This window comes from Rosa chinensis, chromosome 2 (genome assembly GCF_002994745.2).
Source record: "Rosa chinensis cultivar Old Blush chromosome 2, RchiOBHm-V2, whole genome shotgun sequence".
NCBI lineage: Eukaryota > Viridiplantae > Streptophyta > Magnoliopsida > Rosales > Rosaceae > Rosa > Rosa chinensis.
In genome coordinates, this window is record NC_037089.1 from 1,576,377 (window position 1) to 1,601,408 (window position 25,032).

Genomic DNA, 25,032 nt, shown 5'->3' on the forward strand with positions numbered 1-25,032 from the left:
TCCGAGGGATTATTCGACTTTTATAATCATTTACTTATCATTCAGTAGTCGAAAGAATAAAGATGAACTATGATAATTATTTCTTCTAAAAGGTGTCAATCTTTTGCTGTCTTCAAGATCCAGAGTACTGTACTTGGGATCATGGAGGCAGTAAGAAGGATAGTCTCACTGCTGGTTTGGATAGCATTCGAATTTTGTTTTAGATCATTATCAACTATTGACGTCTTACAATTCACAGCTTCGGTGCACAGCTAGTCTTCAAGGGCTTTCCATCACAATGGTTGGTTCTAGTTAAATTACAAAAGCATTGAGAAATGTCTCTAAATGTCTAGGCAACGAGTGTTTGAGAAATTATTACAATGAGTTTATGATTTACGTAGAATCAGGCGTCTTTCTCCCTTGTATTCGACTTCATCTCTCTGGTGCATAATTATAAGAGCTCTTCTTACCTGCCATAGTTCATAAATTACATCAATGACAGGATTCGATCAGACAAAGGTATGAGATTTGAGGTAGACAAATACAATTTAATAGCAGAATATGAAACTGTAATGGAAATTCAAGCCGACATGTATCAGTGGTTTTCGAACGGATACTCACAATGGATTCATTCATCCCCATTCTTGTGAGCTCATCAACCAACTTTCTCTCCGAAATGTGGTTCCCAATACCTACTCTTCTCTTAATATGAGATTCAGCTTGCTGTTTAAAGGAGAAAAGTTTATTAACATTGGAAAAAGAGAATGAGAAATACAAAAAGAACTAGACTGATGATTGTGGTTCTTGTTTGGTTAGTTTGCTATTTCTCTAGGAAGGAAAGGTGACTGTCAGACAGATTCAAAGTACCTTAATTTCATTTGCCATCTCGGGACTAATATTGACTTGTTGATAAATTCCAGATCTTGCTGCGTCCATTGTGGATACAGTAAAAAGTCTTACTGCTTCAGTCACGTTCTCCTCTGTAGCAACATGGGACCTGAATTCATAAGCAGCAGATTTTTCATTAAAGAAAAAAAAAAATGGTCCCCATTTTCCTGTTCATAAGCATTACAACTCCAAGTTCTAAGGACCAATCAGTATCATTAATACTTACAGTTTCATTTTTGCAAGCGACTCACTCAACCTCACTATAGCTTCAAGCTGCCTTACAGTGATTGGTATTGCAGCAGCCTCTCCAGTTTCATTTGCCTGCTGTCTCATGTCCTGCGAGAAAAGCATGAAGATAATGTTGGTTAGATTCTTAACATCTTTGTGATATATTTCTTTCAGCACCATATAAGCATTGCTGTGAACAAGGCTAATCTACTCAAAATGTTTAGTAGCAGCAAGAATACCTGTCTGATTTTGACATAATGGTTCTGCAGTGATTTGGATGCAGACTCTGACAAACGGGGATGACACTCAGTTCGACAGTATTGAAGGTACCTATATGTTACAGACAATTATCAGCATTCATCAAATTTCACTTGTAGAGCTACAAAGAATATACAAGCATGTGTACCATATACCTCTTCAGCCAATTCTCTTCTTTCTCCTTAGAAACCTCCCTCTTATCACCCACTGCTGCCCCAGCAGATGCATGAACCTTTATTACATGACTTGCTATTATCTGTCATTGAAAATCGTAGTCAGGTATTTGAGAACCAAACACAATACATTTATGCCTATTTGACTTAATGTTCAATTCTCATTTATAAACGAGAACTGAGACACTAAAAGATGAAGTACCATTTGCCTCAAAAAAAGAAAGAAATAGATTGCACTGCCTTGCTGGGGAAAATAATACTTGCTTGAGTAAGACCAACCTAGCCAGATTAAGAAACTACCTTGTCCTGACTATACATCCTGATGTCTTTAACAATGAAGATCAAATCAAATCTAGAAAGAATTGTTGTCTGCAGATCTATGTTATCCTGAGCAGTCTGCAAGAAGAAAAGAGAGCTATAAGTTCTGAATGGGAAGTCACAATTTTGCATTTAAAAAACTGCAAGATAGATGAGGAAGACAATAGACCTTAAGATCATCATAACGTCCAGATGGAGGGTTAGCAGCTGCAAGAACAGAGGTTCTAGAATTAAGAACTGTTGTTATTCCTGCTTTGGCAATGGAAATGGTTTGCTGCTCCATGGCTTCATGAATGGCAACCCTAAATCACATAAAAGTAGGCTCTTAGAACTCCATAAAAACAAATTAAGGAGAATCAAAATGATATGACATAGTTTCCATTACCTATCCTCCGGTCTCATTTTGTCAAACTCATCAATACACACAACACCTCCGTCTGCCAAAACCATGGCTCCTCCTTCAAGATAAAACTCTCGCTGGATTCAACAGATGGATTGAAATTAGTCAAGTTCTCATAACAAAACAAAAAGGAAAACATTTCCTCCCTAGTAAGATTTTGTAAACCTTTTTATGAAACCAAAGACAATAATTGTACTTATATAAAACCAAAAGAAGAACTTACAGAGCTGTTATCTCTGATCACAGAAGCTGTAAGACCAGCTGCAGATGAGCCTTTCCCGGAAGTATAAACAGCTACAGGAGCTGTTTTCTCAACAAACTTGAGAAACTACACAAATGAATTGAATCAAATCAGGATGTCTCGTTTGTGGGAACAAAAGAAGAGCATTAAAATTCCTTATAATTGTTTCATGAGCCTAGGCAAATGGGTCCAAATTAAGTGCAGAAGTTTTTCCACTAAACTGAGAGGTAGAGGAGAGACAAAGTCCACATTGTTCTCTAGCATGGAGCCTCTTAACATGTGCGCCAATAAAACAAATATAACAGAACTAACCTGTGATTTAGCAGTAGATGGATCCCCCAAAAGTAAGACATTGATATCACCTCTTAGCTTCACACCATCAGGCAAATGCTGTTCACACACCATTTGGTTGTTACCATCATAACCTACAAAAGTACTAAGAGGCAAAAAGTTCACAACATACCTTTCTAGATCCCCCAAAAAGAAGACAAGCCACTGCCTTTTTTACATCTTCGTGACCAAAGATAGAGGGGGCAATCTTTGAGCATATGCTTTTATATACATCAGGTTCTGCAGCAAATTTCTTAAATTCTTCTATCTGCAAAGTGAAAATAGAAAAATCAAAACCATGCAATGTAAGCACATCCTTCATATCAGGTAAATGATCAAATACAAAAGGGTCTGTTCTGGCATATTTAGAGATGGGAGCACATAGAAAAGTTGAGAAATCATATAAAGCTACTGCAATTTAGTTGAATCACACAGCCTAGTCCAAATAGAAGACCAAAGAACACTCGAGCTGATGATCATAACAACTTTAATAGATTTAAAGCCATGATATCTGGTAGTTAAGGCCCCTGGAGATCAAACATTTCTTCTCCAGTATGGCTTAAAATCTACTATCCAATTTTCAGTAAGCACTTCACTATATGAGAATTACACATGATGCACACACTTGCAATGTGCAGAAGTTAATAAAGATTTCATGGAAAAGTTTTTGCAATGATTTCAACCAGTACCTCTTCAGCTGTGAAAGCAGCGGGACCTCTTGAGTTGGCATCATTTGCTTCTTCAATTCCTACTACTCTGATGTAAGGCTGTCTAACAGCAACTGCTCCTTTGTGGCTGTGTGGAACCAGATAAAGTTAACACTAAAATTTAGTAATCAAAAGTACTATCCAGCGTAATGGCATTAAAGTATTATCTCAGTGTTTGGCAAACTCACTTGGTGGAAGAATTGGAAGCTTGATAGATACTATAAATTCCCATGATTGTTAATCTTGTGCCAGGCACAATTGTCTGAACAAGATGACGGTCCACAGATAGAAGCATATTTCTTGGAAGCTCTCCAGTAGGCACATCCTACAGTAACCACAAAATATAGGAAGCTATTAATAAAATGGAGATTCAATAAACCACATTAACTTATTTCCTTTACTCCAAAAGTTAAAGACCATCACCTCCGGATTCTCTTGCAATTTTAAGGTCTGCTGATCAACATACTTGCTCTTATCAGGAACCACAACCCATGGATCAAGTGGACAAGGTTCTTCTCCAGGCTAAAAATTCCAATAACTTCAATTAAATTTCACAGTAGAAAACAATACAAACACACTAAAATGTAATAAAGAAAAGCCAATACAGAGACATAAGGTATATATAAACCTGAGGAATATGGTTACACGTGCGAGGTACAATTGCCCCACCAAGGCCTGGCCGACAAGGAACCCTTTGCACATTTTTACAGTTCTTACACATCACAATCACATAAGTCGCCTTTGCCTTGACTCTTGATGCAGCTATCGTGATCCCAGATATCTTGATGAGTTTCGATATACTTTGAGCCTACCCATCACCAACAGTACAAAAAGAAACAATCATCAATCTAACCTCACTAATCTAAGCTTCAATTAGGTTTTTATGCTCTAAATTCCTATTTCATTAGGATTTAGTAGATCTAAATATTCATTTTCCCCAATTTTTCCAAACTTTTTCATCATCCAAAACCTAAATTTCAACAACAAAACGAATAAGAGAAAAAACTAACCCCAAGCTTGCGCATGGAAGTTGTATCTTCTCTGGAGGTCAACAAAATCTGAACATCCTCCGGCACCGGTTCCTCCAATTGGCCTTCGCTTCCGGCCACCTTCGTCTTCAAATTCGCCAAAACCTGTCCGGCGGCGTTCTCAAACTACAAAACCCCCAAAACAACTCAAAAATTAAGAACAAACAAATTAACGAAACCGAAAGACTTAATTCCACGAGATCGGCTCAGATTTCTTTACCAGTGGCAAGTAATCGGCGGGGGCGGAGCGGAGCTTGGCGGGGAGATCGGAGTCGAAGTCGCCGAGGTCCTCCATGTCGACGACGAGGTGCTTAGGGTTGTGGAGGAGGCTCTCTCTGTAAGGGAAGACATTCGTGCTTGATTGGGTCTCGAAGTTTCGGATGAACTCCTTGAATTTCTGGAGGACCGAGTGGCGGCTAGCGGCGGCGGCGGCGTTGCTTCCGGGGTCGTCGGTGTCGCCGCCCAGCGACTGCGCTTGGTCGCTGTAGTACACCGCTCCTTCATCCCACCCCGACATTTTCTCTCTCTAAACCCTCGCTTTCTCTCTCTAAAACAGACTAAGATGCTCTCTCTCTCTCTCTCCCCCCTCTCGGTGGTTCTAATTTCTAAAGGAGGATGAAGCCTCTTTTTGGCGGGAAGGATTTGGCGGGAAATGAGCGGTAGGGTTAAGCGCGGTAGCACGTGGTTTTGGGCCTCGAACACAGATTGGTCAAAGCAGTCTTTTTCAACCGGGTTTGGGCTTTTTCTTTTTTGGTCAACTGTTTGGGCCTATTTCCCAGGCCTCAAAGTGTAAGTCACGTAACATTTCTCTGTTATCTACTCCCGTCTTACACACCGTCAGATCTTGTGTGTATGTCATACATGTTGTGTATAGTAGAAATTTCATAATACGAAAACATGCAAGAGATGATAACGATGTATGATCATTCTTTATAATTTATCAGGAAGATGGTTACCGGTACTAATTGAGATGAATACCCCCATGGCCCCGGACGTAAACACCAGGTTGCATGGAGGTTTTACCGGTCAAGTTGGTCATTTCAAAACGAGTAAAAACTCTTAATCAAGAGATCATCACCTTAAATATTGGTTCTGCTGAGATCTTACAAGATGAGATTCTTTGCTTTAACCTAGATGAGTGTCTGATAGTGATAACACTCATTAATCACCCATAACTAGCCCTATATAGATACGTGAAAAGGGTGACTTCTAATCTTTATGTATGTAGAAATCTTCTCTGGTTAAGGTTCCTCTGATTGATCACTCTCCTCTATGTAACCTTTCTTTTCCAAGTACCAAAGTGCCCCTTCCGCTGCATGCTCTGCTGCTGCTTTCTTGCTCGTACGAGGTTCTCCAAAGGCCTCCAAAAGTGTATCTGAAACATCATCTATCTTCACTGTAACCTTGAAAGTGAACCTGCAAAGGATTCAAAGTGAGCATATAAGAAATCAGTACAGGATGTTCACTAGTAGTAGCTTTTCCTTTCATAAAAAGACTGACTTAAGACATCGAGTCTTCACATAAGCAGAGAAAAGCAAGATACAGAGTCTGATAACCTTCTATTTTAGTTTTCAGATGAGACTTTGATTCCTTATAGATAATGTCTTTAAATAAACAGCTTATATTATTATCGATTATACTATGGACTTACGATTTTATGTGGCCTGGTCCTTCCTCTTTGCAACATTCAAATTCAGGGGGTTCCCAGAAGTTAGCAACACAGGTCTCATGCAAACGAGATTTTGCTGTTAATTTGTGTGGCACACCTGTACATTTTTTTTAGAGTAAGCAAATGTGGAAAATGCTACTTGATATCTTGGAAGTACAAGAAGCATCAACAGTACCTCTGCTTTGTGAGATAGCATCAGAGCTACGACTGTTACAGGCATTAGTGTTGTCCATTTTGACTTCTCCAAGTGAAGCTGGGGGTTGTCGTAAGCGTTTTATGCAGGAGGAGTTACCACCGCTAACTTCACTCATAGAGTGCACATCTGAGTTGGAACTGCTGCTAGAAGCCTCTTGTACATTTAACTTATCAAATCCAATAACATCAAGAGCTGTAACATCTATTGGTGTTTCATCATATCCGATAAGTTTGGGTTCCAACTTGGAGCTTGACTTCAAGACTTCCTCCAAAGACAACTTAGACTTTGGTATATTGCCTTGAGCCTGCAATTCCCAAAAAAATGAGACCCACAGAGGTTATCTACAAAGATTCTATGTAAAATAATTTTCCTACTACCAACACGAAGAGAACATAAATAAAATAAAATAAAATAAATTGTCTTATGCTGGCATCATAAGTCAATAGAAATTCTAATAGCATAAAGATTTACCTTCAACGTTTCGAAAATTAACTGAGCAGAAATTTTAATTGCCTCCTTTTTGTTCAAGGCAGTTGAGGAAGCAGTTGCAGAAACATTGTTCCCATTCACTGTTGCCTCAACTGAAAACGTTTTACCCTTCTTTGATGGTGAAAACTTAAGAATCCATGCATGAGCTTGGCAAAGTTCCCGTAGTTCCCTAACAGGACTAAGCTGAATGTTGGAAAAGTTCATGACAGGCTCCAGAAAGGATAGCATTATCTTCCAAACACGGTTTAAGTCAAACCCTGTATCAAGAAGAATTGCACCAAGACAAGACTCTACCAAGTCCCCCAGAGCCTGAAGCAATAATTATAATCATAACACACAGATGAAGAAGCATTACTAATACATAATAGTGATAATACCTATTTGTAATTTTTTCATAGGAAGGTAGAACCTCTAGCACTCTAAGCAACAATATAAGGTAGAAGGGTAGATGAATACCTTGGGGCATTTCGGCCCATCAACCAGACTACTATCTGATGCAGATGTCTCAATGAAGTTCACATAAGTCTTTATAGCCTCAGAAAGGGTACTGGTGTCAGAGAGTAGAAACTTGTGGAAGGATCGAGCTACTGCAACAGTAGCAAAGGCTTTATTATTCACAGCAATTGATCTCAAATCTGTCAAATGGCCAGGCTTTAACTTTGGATACACTGAATACAGGTATGAGGTGATCAAGTAATCCAAGACAGCATCTCCAAGAAACTCCAATCTCTGATTAAAAGCATCAAGGAAACGCAATTGAAGTGGGGAAGGAATGTATTTTTCTTCCAACTCCATGAAACAAGAACAAATTTAAAGAGCATACCTGATAGCAACCTCCTCCATGTTTGTTGTAAGAAGGATGTACAAATGCCTGTAACAGCAAACCTCTGTGGAGAAACTGATACCCTAATGAATTTTCAAGGGCCACAATGTCTATGGAAGCAGAAAGTGAAACGTATCTGCTGCTTGCTATGCATACTTTAGTAACTTCTGATGCTTCAAAGTTTACTTTTATGCCAATCCATCTGAGAAATGCAGTTGCCGCTTTAAAACCGCTGTCAACTATGAATGCTCCAACAAGGGCTTCAACAACATCAGCAATTGTTTTTTTATGTAACCAATGGTGACCCTTACTACATCTGACGTGACGAGCATGTGACTGTTTTACTGCACTGCTTAAATCTTGAGAATCAAGAGATCCTATTGTCTCCTGGTCACAAATATTTTTGCAAGGGCGGCCTAAAGCGAAGAACTGAGAGGGTTCAAATGGCTGATCCCGTATGTATACCTGAAAAAAGACATCAAAATTCCATTTCATTGATAAAATAAAAAATAAATTTAAAAAAAAAAACCTGAAAATATGTCTAAATGCTTATTTTCTCAGTGAATGCTTCTAATGACACACAGTAGAAGATGTAGCATAGGTTACAGGAAACAAACTTGACAAAATTTTCCGCTAACTAAACAAATTGGGAGGTGCCTGAAGCGAAGATGAAACAATTCCATGTCAAAATACGTGTTTGTAGATGACCATTAATTCCATAAGTCCTAAAAATTTATCTCACGTTCTTTTTCTTATTATTATTATTTTTTTTGGGTTCAGTTCATTGGAGGTAGCATGTTTTTCACCGATTATATATGTTGGAAAGGAACCCTTGATAACACAAGAATTAACGGCACTGGAGGTAGCATGTTTGGCACCTGTTATCTATGTTGGAAAGGAACCCTTGATAAACATGAGAACTAGCATCTGGAAGTAGCATATTTGATATTTGTGACCTATCTATGTTGGAAAGGAACCCTTATTAAACATGAGAATTAGCATAACTGGATGAATTATATTTTTCAGTAATAAGTTTGTAACCCATTCAGAGACATTCAAAGATCTGGAATTTTTAAGTAGCATAAAAATTACATAATTTCAAGTAGAGGCAGAGGCAAAAGGATATTGAACAAACCATATATAAATGAAAATTAAGAAAATAAAAATCAACTTCAAAAGGATAAATGAAACAATATGAATTTATACCTGTAAGTTGCTTCTAGTAGCTAGCTTCAATAAATTGGAATTGTTTACCACATTTGAACGTTTCCTTGTTAGTTCACCTTCGTCAAGTGAAGCATGCAAAAGGAAAAAGTGCCTTCCAACTGCAAATTTGAGGAAAGCATCTCCTAGTATTTCAAGCCTTTCAAGGGAAATCCGCTCCTGGCACTTCTCAGTTGTGAGGGCTTCTAGAACCTTAAATGAAGATTCAAAGTCATCATGAAGAGTTGGTAGTGCAATGGAAAAATTAGATTAATAAAATTTTTATCAGAGCGAATAATAATCAACACAATATCATGGAGAATGGTCTTACTCTCTGCGAAGTAACCTCAGCTCCTTCGGGGAATGAAGTGCATAATACATGCTTCAGTTCGATGGCGACAAGCAAGTTTTCCAGACGGTGCATGATTGATGGTAACAGAGATACCGAACTCCCAATATCTTTTGAAAAGCCAATTACCTTCAGCTCGCAAAGCTCAGGAGGCACATATATATAATACTCATCTAGTTGCTGTGCTTCTGTTTTATATGACATGGAAATTTTACATATTAATGACTTGGGAGGCAACAACGCACGGATGCATGAAAAATTCAGATGAGTTCAAAATCAAACAAAAGGCTCTTCATCATAAGTGAGATTGTCATAAGGAAAAGGGAAAAGAATAAAAGTAGGTAACTAGCTGGGCCTGAAACAAAATTACTTCTACCTACTGGATCAAACTTAGATTAAGTTCTATGCTAGCAATTAAACACAAAGACCATTGTACTTCACAATAACCTAAACAACATATGGGACTTGAAGAATTTTTTTCCTATTGTAAATTTTGTTTTGTTATAGATCACCAAAAGTCTTTGCTTCATTTGTTTTCTTTTTGGAAAATAAAAAAAGGGAAGCAAAAGTATTCGTAGATTTCCGAATCACAGTTTTACTCAATCATTGAGCATTATTTATAAGCAGATTATGAATGCATGTATTGATGTAAGTTATGTGCAGTCTGAAAAATAAAAGAAGCAATGTAGGAACCGCAATTTTAATACTGTCCAACATCAGAAATTACCTGAATCTTCTTGCCTACGATTGTGTAGCAAGTTGTGCAAATTGAAAACTGGTTTTGCACACAAAAGATGTTGCTCAGGGTATTTAAGAGAAATGTCAAACCTGCTCACAACATTTAAGAAAAAAAATCCATGATGAATAAGAAACATTATAAAAATTATTCTGCAGTAGAGATTGACACATGTTCTACCATATATTGCCAGTACATGTTAAAAGAAAAAGTAGATAATATAAAGATATTGATGGATGAATAGTAATTAAGGAGCAAGGAATAAGTTGCCTACTTTTTACTTAGATGATCCACATAGGTTAAAGCATCTGACTTTTCTTTATATTGGCTGTAGGCATTTCTTTCGCGAGTAACATTAGTGATGAAGTAAAATGTATTCTTATATGGGACATAAACTAAACTATCCTCAACTTCACTGATGCTTCTATAACCAGATGCAAGTCGAATACCCGAAGATATAATTTTACTGTCCATAGCATCTCCTGGACCCCTGAATATTGGAGATGATAAACATTTTTTGATAATCCTCCAATCTATGCTTATCTTATCATTTTCACCCAAAGTTACTGGAAGCAAAAGGTAGAAGGTTGATGTGCTCGATCTGCTAAAATCATAGTTTCCCAGGGGAACAAATTCAGAAACAAATTCTGATCGGTCCAGAATGAGCTTGAGGAACATTTCTTGAAAGTTTTGAGCCAGCAAGATCTGCAAACAGAGTTGCAGTACACTGAGAGAGGCTCAATCACAGTAAATAGTATTTTGAAACAACTGTCTACCTCATCTTTGACAAATTCTGCAAATCCTGATGGCACCAACTTTGTCATCACAGATCTACCATGAGCGAGATGAAGATCAAGTTCCATTGTTTCGGCCTCTGCTGGAAGAGGTGCTTTGACAAATAGACCAAAACTTCTATAGATTCTATCATTAGGTTCAGGATCAAATTGAAAATAGTAAGCGCTGAGGGTGACGAGATCCTCCAACTTATTCCATGACTCTTTTAGGACAGCAGGAACCAGCATTTCATGTAGTTCCTCTCGTAAGTCTTCATCTGGGACAAAAGGAGTCAAATGAATTCTTACGAATATAAGAATAAGAACAAGGGATATGAAAGTCTTTATAGTGAGTTGACATTTTCCAACCTTCCATGCTGTCATAATCAGAAGAGTCTAGCATGTACTCCTCCACATTTGCATTGTCTTGCTGTGGCAAGAGATAATCACTTAAGGCACCCAATTTATGCAATTCTTCGATGGCTTTTAGACATGCATCTTTTTTGGCATCTTCCATTGAAGATTGTGGTGTACTGACAATTTGATGCATTGGAGCATTGGAAGGTAAAATTATATGGCAAATAGTTCCCTCCAAATCACCAAGAAAATAGAATTCTGGAGTGGGGACATAATACCTGCAGTAAAAAGATACATCTTAACTCAACATAGCCTTAAAGGCAAAAAAAAAAAAAAGGAATTCAAAACAGGGGCATACTCATCATGTGGAAGCTTCGAACAATACAGGTGTAACAATGAGATGCTATATCCAGAAGTGACGGAAGCTCCAGAAGAAGTAACTTTATATGTTCGTTCCTCAGGACTAAGAAAAGTCTCACTGGATGTTCTGAAAGCAACTTCCATGTTCATTCGCTCTTCATCTTTCCTGAAGTTTTCTATTAAATCCAACTCTTTCTGACTACCACTGCAGCATAAACAAAAATGGTTACTCTGACTTGGAAAAAGAATAGGAATCTAGCAAATGAGATCAAATAAAACCAATAGATTTCAGAAGAGCACCTGTTTACCAAAAATATATATTCAGACTGAGGCATCCGTGCACGACCTCGTGACTGTATAAAGCTAGCAACAGTTTCTGGAAGATCAAATCGTATCACGAGGCAGCAAGTCTGAATATCTAGTCCCTCTTCACCAACTTTAGTTGCAACCAATAGATTCAACTGCCAAAGCAATAAAACTAAAGGAATTAGTATCCAGCCTCGGTCCACAAAGGATGGCATCTTGCATATGTCAACATCATTGCCATTATGAAAGAAGATTCTTGTAACTCTTGTCAAATGCCATTTATACCAATTACGTAGAGAAAACCATGTGTGAGTGAGGTGCAATACTATTTTATACTGGAAGTCTATGTCCTCCAAGGTGCCTTGCACATAGCAAAAACCAAATTTGGCAGCAGAAACAGATGTCATAACTTCACTCAACTCAACTACACCTTAATGCAAAATGAAAAAGGATGAATACATGGACACTTTAGTTATCATCAGATCTGAGGTCAACGCCCATACAATGAATCCAAGCCCTGACACTAGCCATCAAGACATCAGGCTTTACACAACTGCAGCTTATCTCACTTGTGATGATGGTTCATCCTTGCACTTGTATAATAGGGGTCAACAGGCAAAGGAAGCACCCACATTCTACTACCTATTCAAAACTTTGCTTCTCCTAGGAAGAGTTTCATCTTATTTAACTTATACAGTATAAGTTTCTTGCATCCAACATGGGTGGTTACCAAAATCTCCTATTCTCCATGTAGTATAGCCAAAATCCGCTTCTTAATGAAGATGAACTTAAATGATTATTACCTCTCCAGACCGAAACTTATCAAGAATGATCTGCATCGTCTTCCTTGACATACTCTTCAGTTTCGAGTGGACTCCTACAAGAAAATCGCACTTCCAAGATGCTAGATTCTTAAGGTTTTGTAGAATGTAGGACAAGGATCTTGCAGTAATAATCCTATTGACAAAAATTATGCATTTCATATCCTGCTGCAACCTGAAACAAAACAAAAACATAAAACAAATCCTTTTGGGCATAACTGCTACACATAATTCATAATCTCAGGCAACAGAAGGCCAGAAGTACAATAGTAAGAGTAAATGTTTTAAGTGAAAACAAAATAATGGCAAATAAGTCAAATTTGGTCATATGAGCGGTAATCATTGCTTTTTGTGATTTTCAAAACTGTGGTATCAACTACAGCCTTCTAATATGTGTTTTATAGTTCCTTAAAGCTATGATGTATAGAATAAATAGAGAAGAACCCGTAAATACCAACCTGAAGGATGAAAGAATTCCAATAAGACGTAAGACCTTACTTGAGAAGAATGGCTCCTTTAAGATCTCTACACAAGATAGACCAGATGCAACAGCATCTATAAACATAAAATAAACTCCCATCATTAAGAGTACCATAAATTATGTCAATAATCAAACCAAATGTTAATAATAATATTAATATAATGCTGAAAAGATAAAGTACTGATCCGCTAATAATTTTTCAATGAGAGTAAAATCCACACAATCATTTATATGGAAACATACTAGAATACCTTTCACATAGTCAGTACGAATGATGTCAGCTGCCTGAGCCAGATATTCCGCACATACAGAGTCATCACTATTATTTCCTTCTGCCTCTATATCATTATTGCCTTCCTCTATTAATTCATTTCGTTCAAAGTTATCACCACTCGAAAGAATATGTCTAGCCTTGGAAGAGAGAAGAAAAGCAAAGGAAAACAAAGGTTAATTTTTGAAATTAAAAAAAAAATGGAGCAATTAGAGCTAAACATTCAATAAAGGAAGCCTCCCTTTTTCTATTTTGGACCATTAAGTAATTAAACAACCCTAGACAGTAGACACAACTCAGGGTCTAGGCTTTATAACTCATTAATATACTTTTTAAGCATTTAGAGAGAGAGAGAGTAGCATAAAAGGAATTTTAGAGAATATCAAAGATAGATAATTAAGCAATCTTTTTTCTGTGAATAAAACTCATTCAATTAATGACAATAAGGAGATCACTAATAATTAGAGAAACCATTAAAAAGATTAGAGGTAAATTTTCTTACTTGTAACGCACCCCAAAGGCCAAGAGTTTCCAAGCAAAATATTATACTGTCATGCACTCTGTTTAATGTTTTCTTTGTACTCCTTAGACTTTGGTAGTCACTCGTCTTCTTACTAAGTTCCGCTATACACTGTCAATGATATAGCAAGAGCCGCAATAAGAATAAAAGACTTGATAACAAGAAATTAGCCTGTCTTTCTTTTTTTGGGTCTAACAAATAACAAGTGAGAGCCTGTCTAGAACCACAATACATGTCAAAACAACATACCTGGCGTTTCAGCTGGTCAAGATTTCTAGAAAAAGTCATGCAGGGGCTGGATGTGCCACTAATAACAGGACCATAACGATGGACATTGATAAGAGGAGAAACAACAGAACAATGCAATTCTGTCTTGTCTTCAACCGTATAAACCTACAAAGGAGGGAAAATTATAATTAAATACGAAAATCACAAGCACTTGGATAGTACAGCAGCATGAGTGCATGTCCAGCCACTGTAGAAAGCTTCCCCAAAGAAAATTGGGTTCAAAACAAGCCACTCCTAGGGAATGGCTTTTCTAGAAAAGTCTATCTCTCATTTACTGTTCTCCACTCCGTATTGAACTAAATTGAATTTGGAACTGAGGAGTTTAACAGAAAAACAACGTCGGCAGGATTCATTATCAACATATACATTGCTGACACATTCTGAAGAAAGTGATTTTCATTGATTTGTGCAAATGCATTCTATACAATATATAGCAGTATACAAGATTATATTTACAGAAAACATTCAATTGTAATTACAACAATTAACAAGCTGCTCAATCCTAGCCTTGCAACTGATGCTAAACTCTAGCCATAACAGATCCTTGACAATAGCAATATCAAGCTGGAGATAAATCAATTAATGGAGGAGATTTGGTTGTTGTTACTGAAGCTTGATCTGAGGAAGAGATATGCAAGGAATCTGTGGTTTTAACATCCCCCCGCAAACTTGAGGGTCCTGGACGCACAAGTTCGTTTGACACAAGGAATGGCGATGCTTATGCAATGGCTTGGTGAGCTGACACATTCTTTACTATCGGAAACATTTCAAGATATGATGATCCCCTTACAAGATTCAGAGCTTTGGTTCTGATTTAAAATTTTTGTTTTCTCTGAAATTATGAGGTTTTGTTCTATGGTTTTGTATTGTTAATTTCAAAATTATGTGTCTTGTATAATCTATTTAGTCTGCCATTTATCAATTTAAAAGCAAAACACATTGAAAAGAAACAAAGAGGATGGACATGGAAAATTTAGCCTTGGCCAACATACAAACTCTATGGTTCCTAATCGTGTGTGTTCAAGTTCAACAGGGTATGTGATGAAAGGAACATATACTTGGTAAAGAGGCATCCAATCTAGCAATATGGTCCACGGAGATTCTTTCATATTAACAAACTAAGGCTAGGGTTTAACTTTGAATTCAGAAAGGCTTGATCAGATTAAAACAAAATTATTGTTGAGCAACAGCACTATAAAGTATAAAGAGAATAATAAGGCCCAAAACAGGAGGAAAGACTTTGGATGGCAAGGATCATATGGAAGACATTGTAAGTATATCAAACAAGGATAGTTCTATATGTTTAACAGGTCTTTGTAAACCAGGTGGGTTATTCACAAGTCACAATGTTAACAACACCACTTACCTTAAGGAAAATAAAGTAAATATTAAAGAACAGGAATAAGAATTTCATAACCCATATATATCTCAAAGTTAAATCTCCACAACCCACCTTAGCATCAAGTAAATTTTCAAGACTATTGATACTCTTTGATAAATTCGATTGACTAGAAGTGCCTGAAATAGTAAAGCATACATGTACAAATTAGGAAATGAAAGAGTAACAGTCATTAGCATTCTAACATGCACAATAATGACTAGGAAACAAACAGTTAGACAAACAGTGTAAAGGATAACCATCAACCAGCATGGCAGTGATCGAAGAAATATGCCACTAAAAAGAACAAAAATATATAAAAAATCTCAATTTCCTTTAATGATAGAAGAGATTCAAAACAACCTTTAGAAACATGTTTCAGTCCAAAACTTTAGGATATCTATGATTTGTAATATTTCTAGAATAATTGTAGCAAGCTCATAAGCATTTGTCAAATACTCTGCACTAATTATATATACAACACGAATTGTAGATTAATATGATCAGAGAACTGATGAATAAGAGGTGAAAGTTCATAATTGTGAAGAAACATTACCTTTACCTACAACTGGAGATGCAGTCATGCCAAATATACGAGGAAGTTTCGTGGCATCATTCTTGTAAAACTACAGACGAAATATTCAAGTTAACTTATGTCAACAAAAAACACTAACTCTAACAAAAGAAGCATATACAAGAAGTGCAAGTGTTTGAGAGCTCTTTACTTTCATAATTTCTGCGTAAGGATGGTTGCTTTTTATTTGAGCGTGATGACACTCATCAAAAATCAGCAATGCAATCAACTCCATCTTAATAATACGGTGGTATAAGTTACGTAACAGTATTTGAGGCGTCATGACAAAAACCTGCATATCATCAGCAAAACATGAAAATGTAATTCAAAATGATGAAGCATTGAGAGAACTGTATCTTTCCTTCTTTTCCTTTTCTGTAAAGAAACAAAACATTTAGAAAGCTGTATCAGAGTTGGTGGAAAAGAATATAATTTGTTTTCAAAAAGCTAGAAGTCTACATTTGTTCACTGATTTTCTGAAAATAAGTTGGGGCAAAAACAACACAGAATTTGAAGATATCCAAATTATTTAAAAGGAAAATTCACTTGGAGAGCTTGATGGGATGGTGTCTCCTTCACTTTAGCCTTCTTTATGTTAATCTACTAGCATGTGTGAGTGCATGTGGATTTTTAATATATGTTCCTATAACTTCAAGTCTAGTAAGAGGTGATGAATTTCGTAATAGAGAAAAAACTGGCAAATTATAAATTTACAGATCAATTTATAAACCTAATTACCTCATATTGTTCCATCTCTTTTTCCCAGTCTTGGTGAGTTTTCAATTTCTTAGAGCTTCCACAATAGGTCCCAACCTTGAGATCAAGGGAATCTTCTATAACTCTTGCTTGCTACCAAATCAAAGAAATCCAAATAAAATCCATGTCATGACCAAAATCAAATACATATTTTCAGACTAACATTGTAATTCGAACCAAGACAATGAAAGACAGCCAAAATATTCATACACAAACATAAACTTCTTAATGTTCAAATTTTCGTTACTCTGATTGAACAACCATATACGAAATAGCAGCACTGAAAGTCAACAATATAAAATGTTTAATAGCATGATTATTCAGACAGCAAGTAGTTTTGTGTGTGTGCGTATTGCGTGCGTGTATAATAAAATCTAATCACTCTTTACGGTCAGGACTATGGATAATGATGATCAGTCAATTGTGATGCATGTTTCTCGAGATTATAATGTCAAGAACTTTTACTAATCTGTTGATGTCTTTGTCAAAACACACAACAGAGGCATTACAGCTTTGAACTAATACAACTTCTAAATAGTGTGATTGTTACCGTAGCTTCTTCAAGTGAGAAGATGGAATCATCTACCTTTCTGTATGCTTCTTCTTGGTGAGAGATAATGCAGACACTAAAGCTTCTTAGTGAATTAATCTCATTTACACAAAGACTGAACACCTTTGATTTCTATCTTGTCTACACGCATAGTAGGGACTAAAACACTAGTAGGAACTCAAATTCAGAGACCAGTCTCTTGGTTTGAGAAAATGCACAACTAAACACAGAAACCTGACTGATTCAGTTACTCCATTTCCCACAAGAGTCAAGCGCTAAGGGCTACATTGTTGTGGAACTTGCAAAGCTAGAAACTAACTTGTACCTCAAACTCAAAGATCAGCCAAGTTCCAAATCATAGAAAAGCATATCACCTGTTGAACAAGCGCCACCGTAGGCGCAAGAAACACACATATGTTCTTATGAGGTTTCATTATCAACTCGCGCAGCTCATAGATAAGCAACACTGCTATGTGGGTCTTTCCACAGCCAGTTTCCAAATAGACAATTATGTTCTCCTCCACAGCTTTCTGACACAGCTCCAATTGATACCTTCAAAACCAACACATAAAAAAACCAATAAACAAAACAAATATACTCCACCTTTACTTCATTTTCAGCAATGAAAACTCCAAATGAACCTCAAAACCTACCACTTTTGACACTAGTTAATCACAAAGACTCCACCTTTACTTCTTGTTCAGTAATCAAAATTCCGAATGAACCTCAAAACCTACCATATTTTACACTAAACAAACATAAAGATTCCAACTTTACTTCATTTACTCAAAATTCCAAATGAACCTCAAAACCTACTTATTTTGACACCAAATAAACATAAAGACTCCACATTTACTCATTTCCATTACTCAGACTTCCAAATGAACCTCAAAACCTACCATTTCTGACACCAAATAAACAAAAAGACTGCACCTTTACTTCATATTCTCCACATTTTCTTACAAACCAATCACATAACAGCTAACATCCACACAAAAAAGAACCAACCTTTACATAAAAATTGCAAACCCAAAAACCACAATGCAGTAAACAAACAACACAAAACTTACCTCCGGGCAACCTTCCTCGGATCCTTATCCGGCCTCGGAGCTCCATCACCCGACTCCCCAGCCCGACCCTCCTCTTCCCCACCTCTCTGCGGTGGTGGAGGACCCGTATCGGGCGGCACGTCGTCCATACTCCTCCGCGTTCCGACTGTGCTTCCTACTCTCTGTCTCTCTCTCTCTATCTCTCTGTGTTTGGGTCACTGTGAGCTCTAATGACTCAAGCAAAGAATTTAGAGTGGGTCCACGACTCTGTTTTCTTTTGTGTTGTTTGGTGTTGACTGTTGACTTGCTCAGAGACTCTTGTGGCCTTCTTCTTCCTCTCGCGGGTTTCCTGGCTTTTTCAAAAATGCTTTGGGATTATTATCAGTGAAGCTGTTAGCTGCGTGTGAAATGAGAGAGAGCTTCGGATCTCATGTATACTGTAGACCATTTATTGTGTAACGTACAAGAGTGGAAAAATATTTTGTGATTATTTATACAAAAATATTGATACCATCTATGGGACAGAGAAGTTAAGTGCTAAGGCAACCAAAAAAAGAAGAAGTAAGAAATGACTTTTTATATAATTTATTGGTCCAACTCGTCACTTTTTCAAAGTTTTATTTATTGTTCTGTTGTTGTTTCAGTTGAACCAATTATTAATACGATCGGTTTTCTTGCAAAGAGACGTAAATGACTTTTTTGATCTTGTTTGGACGATCCGTTTTTTTGTAAAGAGACGTAAATTACTTTTTTGATCTTGTTTAGGCGATCAGGTTTCTTGCAAAGATACGTAAAAGTCACCTAAAATATGAACTCGAACTTTGGTTTTTCGAATCTTATCCTTGTGTAAATTACACACCTTGTGAGATCAAAATGGTTACCAAATAGAATGCTAAATGAAACTAGATTTGGTAAGGAGTTAGTTTATATCTATTTATACAAGCCACATACTAATCAAAAGTGCTCAGCCATAAGATCAGGCGGGAGCAAGGCGGAACGCATTAGGAGACGCTTTGGGGCTAGCCCTACAGGGGTCAGCTCAATATAGGTGCAGACCTTGCCTTCCCATATGTGGAAGGAGCTCACCTTCCCACATCGGAAATAAATGAGGAGCAACTTTCAAGATTTAGTCGATAATCATGCATTTACTCCTATTCACGGCAAGTCATTATTCCCTTATCTACCATTACTCTGTCAATTTTACTTTACATGTCTGATCCAGGCATCGAAGGGTTTTATGACCGGCAACCTCGATCTCCCGTTAACCTTTCGGGATTGGACGTACAGACAACTCTCAGTGATTCCATAATTCTCGCTTTGGGAACCATACAAAAACAATAGCGAGATTAAAATCATTTAAGAGCATCTCTATTCTTCAATACATTGTACATTGTTATATTATTTCATTTTTGAATAAAGAATTTCTTAATCCACATGTATCTTCCATTAATGGATCATGGGCTTAATTACCAAGCCTACTTCCAACTAGCTGGTTAATGGAGATCGACACTTTCTGTGGTTTCATATTCAGACTCTTGGGCGCTTATTTTTTGTGAATTTTTATCTATTTTGAAATGAAAATTAATATCAAATTATTTACGAACTTTCAGTCCTCCCTTAAAAATCAACAGTAGATAAGGAATCGATGAATAATTTTCTTTATCAAAAGAGAGAATCAATCGCCAACTTTTTTTTTTATCAAAAGAGAGGAGATGCCAAAGAGACGAGAGATTGAAAAAAAATTAAAATTAAAATCATTTCTAGATTTATACGTGTCACTCTTACGCATGTTCTCTGTATCGTTCTATCAATTCCAACTTCCAAGTGACCAAAGTCACCCATGACGTAGCTAAAATGGCCACACCAAACACCGCCGTCACCACCACCACCACACCCACCGTCGCATTCACCACTCCGCCAATCTACGCCGCCCGCCTCCGCCACCTCCTCACCCTCAACAACTTCACTCCCCTCTCCTCTCCCACACTCACCGTCCGCCACACCCCCTCCACCGTCTCCGCCCTCAAACCCCACCTATCGCCTCCTTCCCTAAACCTCTTCTCCGCCGTCGCCTTCCCTTCCCGCACCGCCATCGCCGCCTTCTCCGCCGCCGCAGACGACGTCGCTCATCCTCTCCTCTCTCCAAACGGCGCCGTCTTCACCGTCGCGGCGCTCGGCAAGGACGCCGAGCTCATCGACGACGGCTTCGTCCGCAAGCTCAGTCGAGATCGTCGCCGTGTCAGAATTCTGGTACCTCCGACCGCCACGCCGAGCTCGTTGGTTCACGCGCTCGGCGACGGCGGAGGCAGGAGGGTGCTGTGTCCGGTACCGGTGGTGTTTGGACTGACCGAGCCTCCGGTGGTGCCGGATTTTCTCCGGGAGCTCGGTAAAAGCGGTTGGGCTCCGGTTCGGGTCAATGCGTACGAGACGAGGTGGGCCGGGCCGGAGTGTGCGGCCCAAGTGGTGGAGAGAATCAAGGAGGGGGCTTTGGATGCGATCGTGTTTACTAGCACTGCGGAGGTGGAGGGGTTACTGAAGAGCTTGAAGGAGTTTGGGCTGGGCTGGGAGAGTGTCAAGAAATTGTGCCCGAAACTGCTCGTTGCGGCCCACGGGCCCGTTACTGCCTCTGGAGCCCGAAACCTTGGTGTCGGAGTAGATTTGGTGAGTTCCAAGTTCGACAGTTTTCAAGGTGTTGTTGATTCTTTGCGTTCTGAGATTTTGAAAGCTTAGTTAATTGGGGTAGCTTGGAGTCCAAGCAGACTTCATAATGTAATGTTGTTAATGGAAGATGAATTAGAGGGTACGCAAGCTTATATTATATATATGGGACTATTATACAGCACAAACAAACATTTCTAATGCTCTTATATGGAAAGCAAAGCTATGAAACTACACAAACTGCCACTCTTATCAGCTATAAGTATATGTTGTCATTGGTAATCTGGATCAAAAATCATAAACCTGCTGCTTCAGAAGTCGGGTTGTGGCTTATCGAGCCTGTAAAAGCTTTAATGTATCCTCCATGGATGGTCGATCAGATGGACGGCTCCTAGTGCAGAGCGTAGCTACCTCGAGCACCCTTTTTATCTCCTGTTGCACTGAAGTGTTAGAACCAACTTCATTCTCATTGATTATTTCTCTGAGAACACTTTCCCTCGACTTGCCATGTAAGCTTGCTCCTGAATTCGTCAACCTGCCGTTGGATAAAATTTCAAGCATGATCTCCCCGAAGCTGTATACATCTCTGTATAGCTCCTCTTCTACAGAACTGTTTGCAGCACCTGTCCAAAGATTTATAACAAACATTTAACAACCGCTTCTGGTTCAAAACAAAGGAGAAAATGAGCACTTGTAGAAAGATTATATATTGTTATGCATACCTGTATCCATGGTGGAGGTCTCTGCAGTACCTGAAGTTTTGTTCAACTCCAGCAGATGCTTGAATCCGAATTCTGTCAGATGCGGTTCCATGTTTTCGTCAAACATTATATTACTTGATCTCAAGTCCCCATGACCAACTGCAGGATGACATTCATGGTGAAGGAAGCACAATCCCCTTGCAATGCTCACCACAATTTTGTACTTAGCTGCCCATTCCCTTTTCACTCTTATATTTTCTGATAAACTTCCGTTGGGCAAGTAATCGTACAAGAGATAAACCAGATGCTTGTTGTAGCAAAATCCGAGCAATCGGATTAGATTCTTATGCCTTGCACTCCCAATTCGGGTTATGAATGGCAACATAACATTCACTAGCTTCGGATCGCATTCAAACTTCTTCACTGAAACTGTGATTCCTGTTGGCAGAACCGCTTTGCATACTGATGCTGACGTCGGGGACGATGCATCATCCATGGATTCTATGGAACTGAAGCTCTTCAATACATCGCTTGCTTTGAATTGAGGGAGTCCAGCAAATGAGACCATCTTCCATTGGCCTTTGCTGCCTTTATAAAAATAAAGTACTCCTAGAGCTGACAGAGCAAGGAACATAAGTATGCCTGCACACAGTAGCAAGACCCATATAAGCTTCCCGGTGCCTCTGCTTCCGAAGATAGCCACTGAACCGGGACATGATCTCAAAGGCTCTCCACATAGCTTTGGATTTCCAACGAATGCGCTACTTCCCATAGTCTTCACTACCTTTCCAGAGGGAATTGTCCCAGAAATATCATTGAAAGACACATTCAGAAGTGATAAGCTTGAAGAAGAACCAAACTTTGAAGGTATTGGTCCATCCAAACTATTATGTGATAGGTCTAGGACACGCAGAGCAGGAAGACTTGCAAGCTCCTCAGGTATATGACCTGATAAGTTATTGTTGGCCAAACCAAATCTCTCAAGAGCTCGGCAGCTAGAAACACTGTCTGGAACACCCCCTGATAAACTGTTCATGTTCAATTCAATAACAGATATGGATTTACAGCTTCCAAATGCCGGAAGATTGCCTACGATACTACACGAGGAAGCTGAGAAATTCTGAAGAACTGGCAAAGACCATGTTTGTGCAGGAATTGTGCCCCCTAATTCTGGATTATTGGACACATTAAAGTACTCAAGCTTGGGAGCTTGGTCTATATCTATTGGAATCCCACCAGTGAGTTTATTCTCGGACAAGTCTACATATGAAAGATCACGAAAGTTGCTGAATTTCAAAGGGATCTCACCTGAGAATGAGTTATCTTCAAGCCGAAGACGAACAAGTGAAGAACAATTGGACAGAGATGGTGCAAGACTGCCACTAAAATTATTCGAAAACAGCATCAGCTTAAAGAGCACACCTTTCACACAGATATCTGCTGGAATGCTGCCATTGAAGTTGTTTGTAGACACATCAACCCACATGAGGTTGGAGTTCCTCCCCAAATCCTGTGGAAGATTCCCAGAGAAGTAGTTGTTCCATATAAGAAGAGTCTCCAGTGAAGGAAGCTCAGCAATCCCTTCAGGAACAGCACCACTCATCTCATTGTAGAAAAGACTCAACAGTTTCAGGTTCTTCAACTCTAGAAGACTATCCGGGATCGGCCCGGAGATTTCATTATCCGAAAGATCCAAGCTTGTGAGAGATTGAAGTTTACTGAACTCCACTGGTATTGATCCACTAAGCTGGTTTCTGAAGAGAAAGAGTGACTCAAGCTTGGTGAGATTCCCAAGCTCTCTTGGAATAGACTCAGAGAGATTTGCATAAGCAATATCAAGATACTGAAGCTGGCTCATGTTTCCCAATTGCCAAGGGATGCCTCCCTGGTAAGAATTGTAGCCAATCTCCATATGAGTCACTGTTTTGAGCTTGCCCAATTCAGGTGGTATGTTCCCACTGAGCATATTCCCTGCAAGATGAATAAACTCAAGGCTTTGAAAATTACCATATTCTAGTGGGATTGGACCCTTGAAGTAGCTCCCAGCTAGATTCAGGACCTTGAGATTCTGAAGTTGAGACACCTCAGCAGGCAGTGACCCAGAAAAGCTGTTGCTGAATGCATCAAACACAACCAGATTGGTAAGACCGGAGATTCCAGCTGGGAACTGGCCGGAGAAGTTGTTCCGGCTAATGTCCAAGCTTGTTAAGTTGGCCAGGGTGAACATTCCCAGTGGGAGCTTGCCGGAAAATGAGTTGTAACTCAGGTTCAGGTCAAGAAGATCAGTAAAGACACTGAAGTTGACTCCGGAGATTGAACCGGCAAGCCTCTTCACTGACAGGTCTAGACTGGTAACAGAGGAGTTGTTGCTGTTGCATTTGACACCAGACCAAGAACAGGCATAGATTTTCGCAGATGGGTTTTGTCCAGGAGGCACAGACCAGTCTTGTAAGCTGTCATAGTCATCTGTGAGCTCAGACTTTAAGCTCAGAAGGGTCTCTGAGTACAGATCAGCTGCTGAAACAGCTGCAGAGAACATGAACAAGAGAAGAAGATTGTAGAAGAAGAAGGAGTGGGAAATCTCCATTTTTGGAGAGGGACAAAGTTTCAGACCCCAAAGGAAGAAAAATGTGTCAGATTATAATAAGGTGAGGGAACCATGCATGGGAACTAGAGAAAGAAGTCTTATAACATAAAGAGAGAGAAAATGGGAATTGACTGTACAGTGTATACTGATTAAGAGATTAGTTTGATGTGATCGGGAATATGATATGGGACCCTTTTGGTGTTTGTTTATTTTGATGGTGTTGGCCATTGGGAATAAAGGTGTAAAATCAAAAGGGCCATATCTCTTTTCTCTTTTAGCAGAAAGAATCCAATAATAAGCAGTAGGCTGGAAATTGGAATTGGTATTTGGGCACTGCGGGACACTTGTGGAAATCATCATTCATCAGTATCCTTTGTTTTTTGGATATAGAAATGGTTAAAGGTTTATTCTGTAGACTCTCTTTCGGTTGTGAGTTTCAACTCAAGCAACTGGCTTTAGTCCTTGAGATGTATTAAGAAATCAAAAAGAGAGATAATTATTTGGTTATTACCACAACTAGTATCATTTGTTGGGTCCATGTCCTAATCTTGAAATGCACGATAATGCGGATTAACTATTGATCACTG

General features: G+C 38.6%; 4 protein-coding genes across 5 annotated transcripts; 1 reads left to right on the forward strand and 3 right to left on the reverse strand.

Annotated features, from left to right (window-relative positions):
• Window positions 1-183: 183 nt before the first annotated feature.
• On the reverse strand, window positions 184-5,165 carry LOC112186878 (DNA replication licensing factor MCM5). Its single transcript, XM_024325423.2, has 18 exons — window positions 4,771-5,165; window positions 4,533-4,676; window positions 4,151-4,330; window positions 3,946-4,044; window positions 3,711-3,847; window positions 3,505-3,610; window positions 2,949-3,083; window positions 2,798-2,875; window positions 2,468-2,572; window positions 2,230-2,321; window positions 2,014-2,146; window positions 1,827-1,922; window positions 1,509-1,609; window positions 1,335-1,425; window positions 1,094-1,203; window positions 847-976; window positions 601-702; window positions 184-449 (listed from the first exon to the last, which is right to left on the reverse strand). The coding sequence occupies exons 1-18, from the start codon at window positions 5,065-5,067 to the stop codon at window positions 366-368; spliced, it is 2,220 nt and encodes a 739-aa protein (XP_024181191.1). The 5' UTR covers window positions 5,068-5,165; the 3' UTR covers window positions 184-365.
• Window positions 5,166-5,372: 207 nt separating this feature from the next.
• LOC112186877 (dicer-like protein 4) lies at window positions 5,373-18,959 on the reverse strand. 2 transcript variants are annotated; one of them, XM_024325421.2, is made up of 25 exons: window positions 18,521-18,959; window positions 17,825-18,002; window positions 16,883-16,993; window positions 16,296-16,436; window positions 16,127-16,196; window positions 15,646-15,710; window positions 14,154-14,297; window positions 13,887-14,015; window positions 13,365-13,524; window positions 13,091-13,187; window positions 12,615-12,807; window positions 11,806-11,966; window positions 11,504-11,710; window positions 11,158-11,423; window positions 10,792-11,066; window positions 10,290-10,720; window positions 10,007-10,107; window positions 9,262-9,467; window positions 8,934-9,143; window positions 7,728-8,192; window positions 7,361-7,633; window positions 6,887-7,213; window positions 6,395-6,719; window positions 6,202-6,316; window positions 5,373-5,966 (listed from the first exon to the last, which is right to left on the reverse strand). In XM_024325421.2, exons 1-25 carry the CDS (start codon window positions 18,646-18,648, stop codon window positions 5,792-5,794), a joined length of 4,953 nt encoding a protein of 1,650 aa, XP_024181189.1. In that variant the 5' UTR covers window positions 18,649-18,959; the 3' UTR covers window positions 5,373-5,791. The 2 variants fall into 2 exon arrangements, with proteins under 2 accessions (XP_024181189.1, XP_024181190.1); XM_024325422.2 differs by lacking the exons at window positions 15,646-15,710; window positions 16,296-16,436; window positions 16,883-16,993; window positions 17,825-18,002; window positions 18,521-18,959 and having other exon boundaries at window positions 5,377-5,966.
• Window positions 18,960-20,353: 1,394 nt separating this feature from the next.
• Window positions 20,354-21,229, forward strand: LOC112188744. The gene has a single exon (XM_024327929.1). The coding sequence runs from the start codon at window positions 20,354-20,356 to the stop codon at window positions 21,227-21,229; it is 876 nt and encodes a 291-aa protein (XP_024183697.1).
• LOC112188840 (leucine-rich repeat receptor-like protein kinase TDR) lies at window positions 20,655-24,587 on the reverse strand. The gene is made up of 2 exons (XM_024328064.2): window positions 21,880-24,587; window positions 20,655-21,780 (listed from the first exon to the last, which is right to left on the reverse strand). Exons 1-2 carry the CDS (start codon window positions 24,443-24,445, stop codon window positions 21,488-21,490), a joined length of 2,859 nt encoding a protein of 952 aa, XP_024183832.1. The 5' UTR covers window positions 24,446-24,587; the 3' UTR covers window positions 20,655-21,487.
• Between the last annotated feature and the right edge of the window lie 445 nt (window positions 24,588-25,032).

Coding starts and splice junctions, on each gene's coding strand:
- LOC112186878 (XM_024325423.2), bottom strand. CDS start 5,067: ATGTCGGGGTGGGATGAAGGAGCGGTGTACTACAGCGACCAAGCGCAG. Junction 4,677..4,770: donor CCGCCGATTACTTGCCACTG/GTAAAGAAATCT, acceptor GGGGTTTTGTAG/TTTGAGAACGCCGCCGGACA. Junction 1,923..2,013: donor GACGTTATGATGATCTTAAG/GTCTATTGTCTT, acceptor TTCTTCTTGCAG/ACTGCTCAGGATAACATAGA.
- LOC112186877 (XM_024325421.2), bottom strand. CDS start 18,648: ATGGACGACGTGCCGCCCGATACGGGTCCTCCACCACCGCAGAGAGGT. Junction 13,525..13,886: donor GCCTTTGGGGTGCGTTACAA/GTAAGAAAATTT, acceptor CTCTCTTCCAAG/GCTAGACATATTCTTTCGAG. Junction 10,721..10,791: donor CAGAATTTGTCAAAGATGAG/GTAGACAGTTGT, acceptor CTCTGTTTGCAG/ATCTTGCTGGCTCAAAACTT.
- LOC112188744 (XM_024327929.1), top strand. CDS start 20,354: ATGGCCACACCAAACACCGCCGTCACCACCACCACCACACCCACCGTC.
- LOC112188840 (XM_024328064.2), bottom strand. CDS start 24,445: ATGGAGATTTCCCACTCCTTCTTCTTCTACAATCTTCTTCTCTTGTTC. Junction 21,781..21,879: donor GACCTCCACCATGGATACAG/GTATGCATAACA, acceptor ATCTTTGGACAG/GTGCTGCAAACAGTTCTGTA.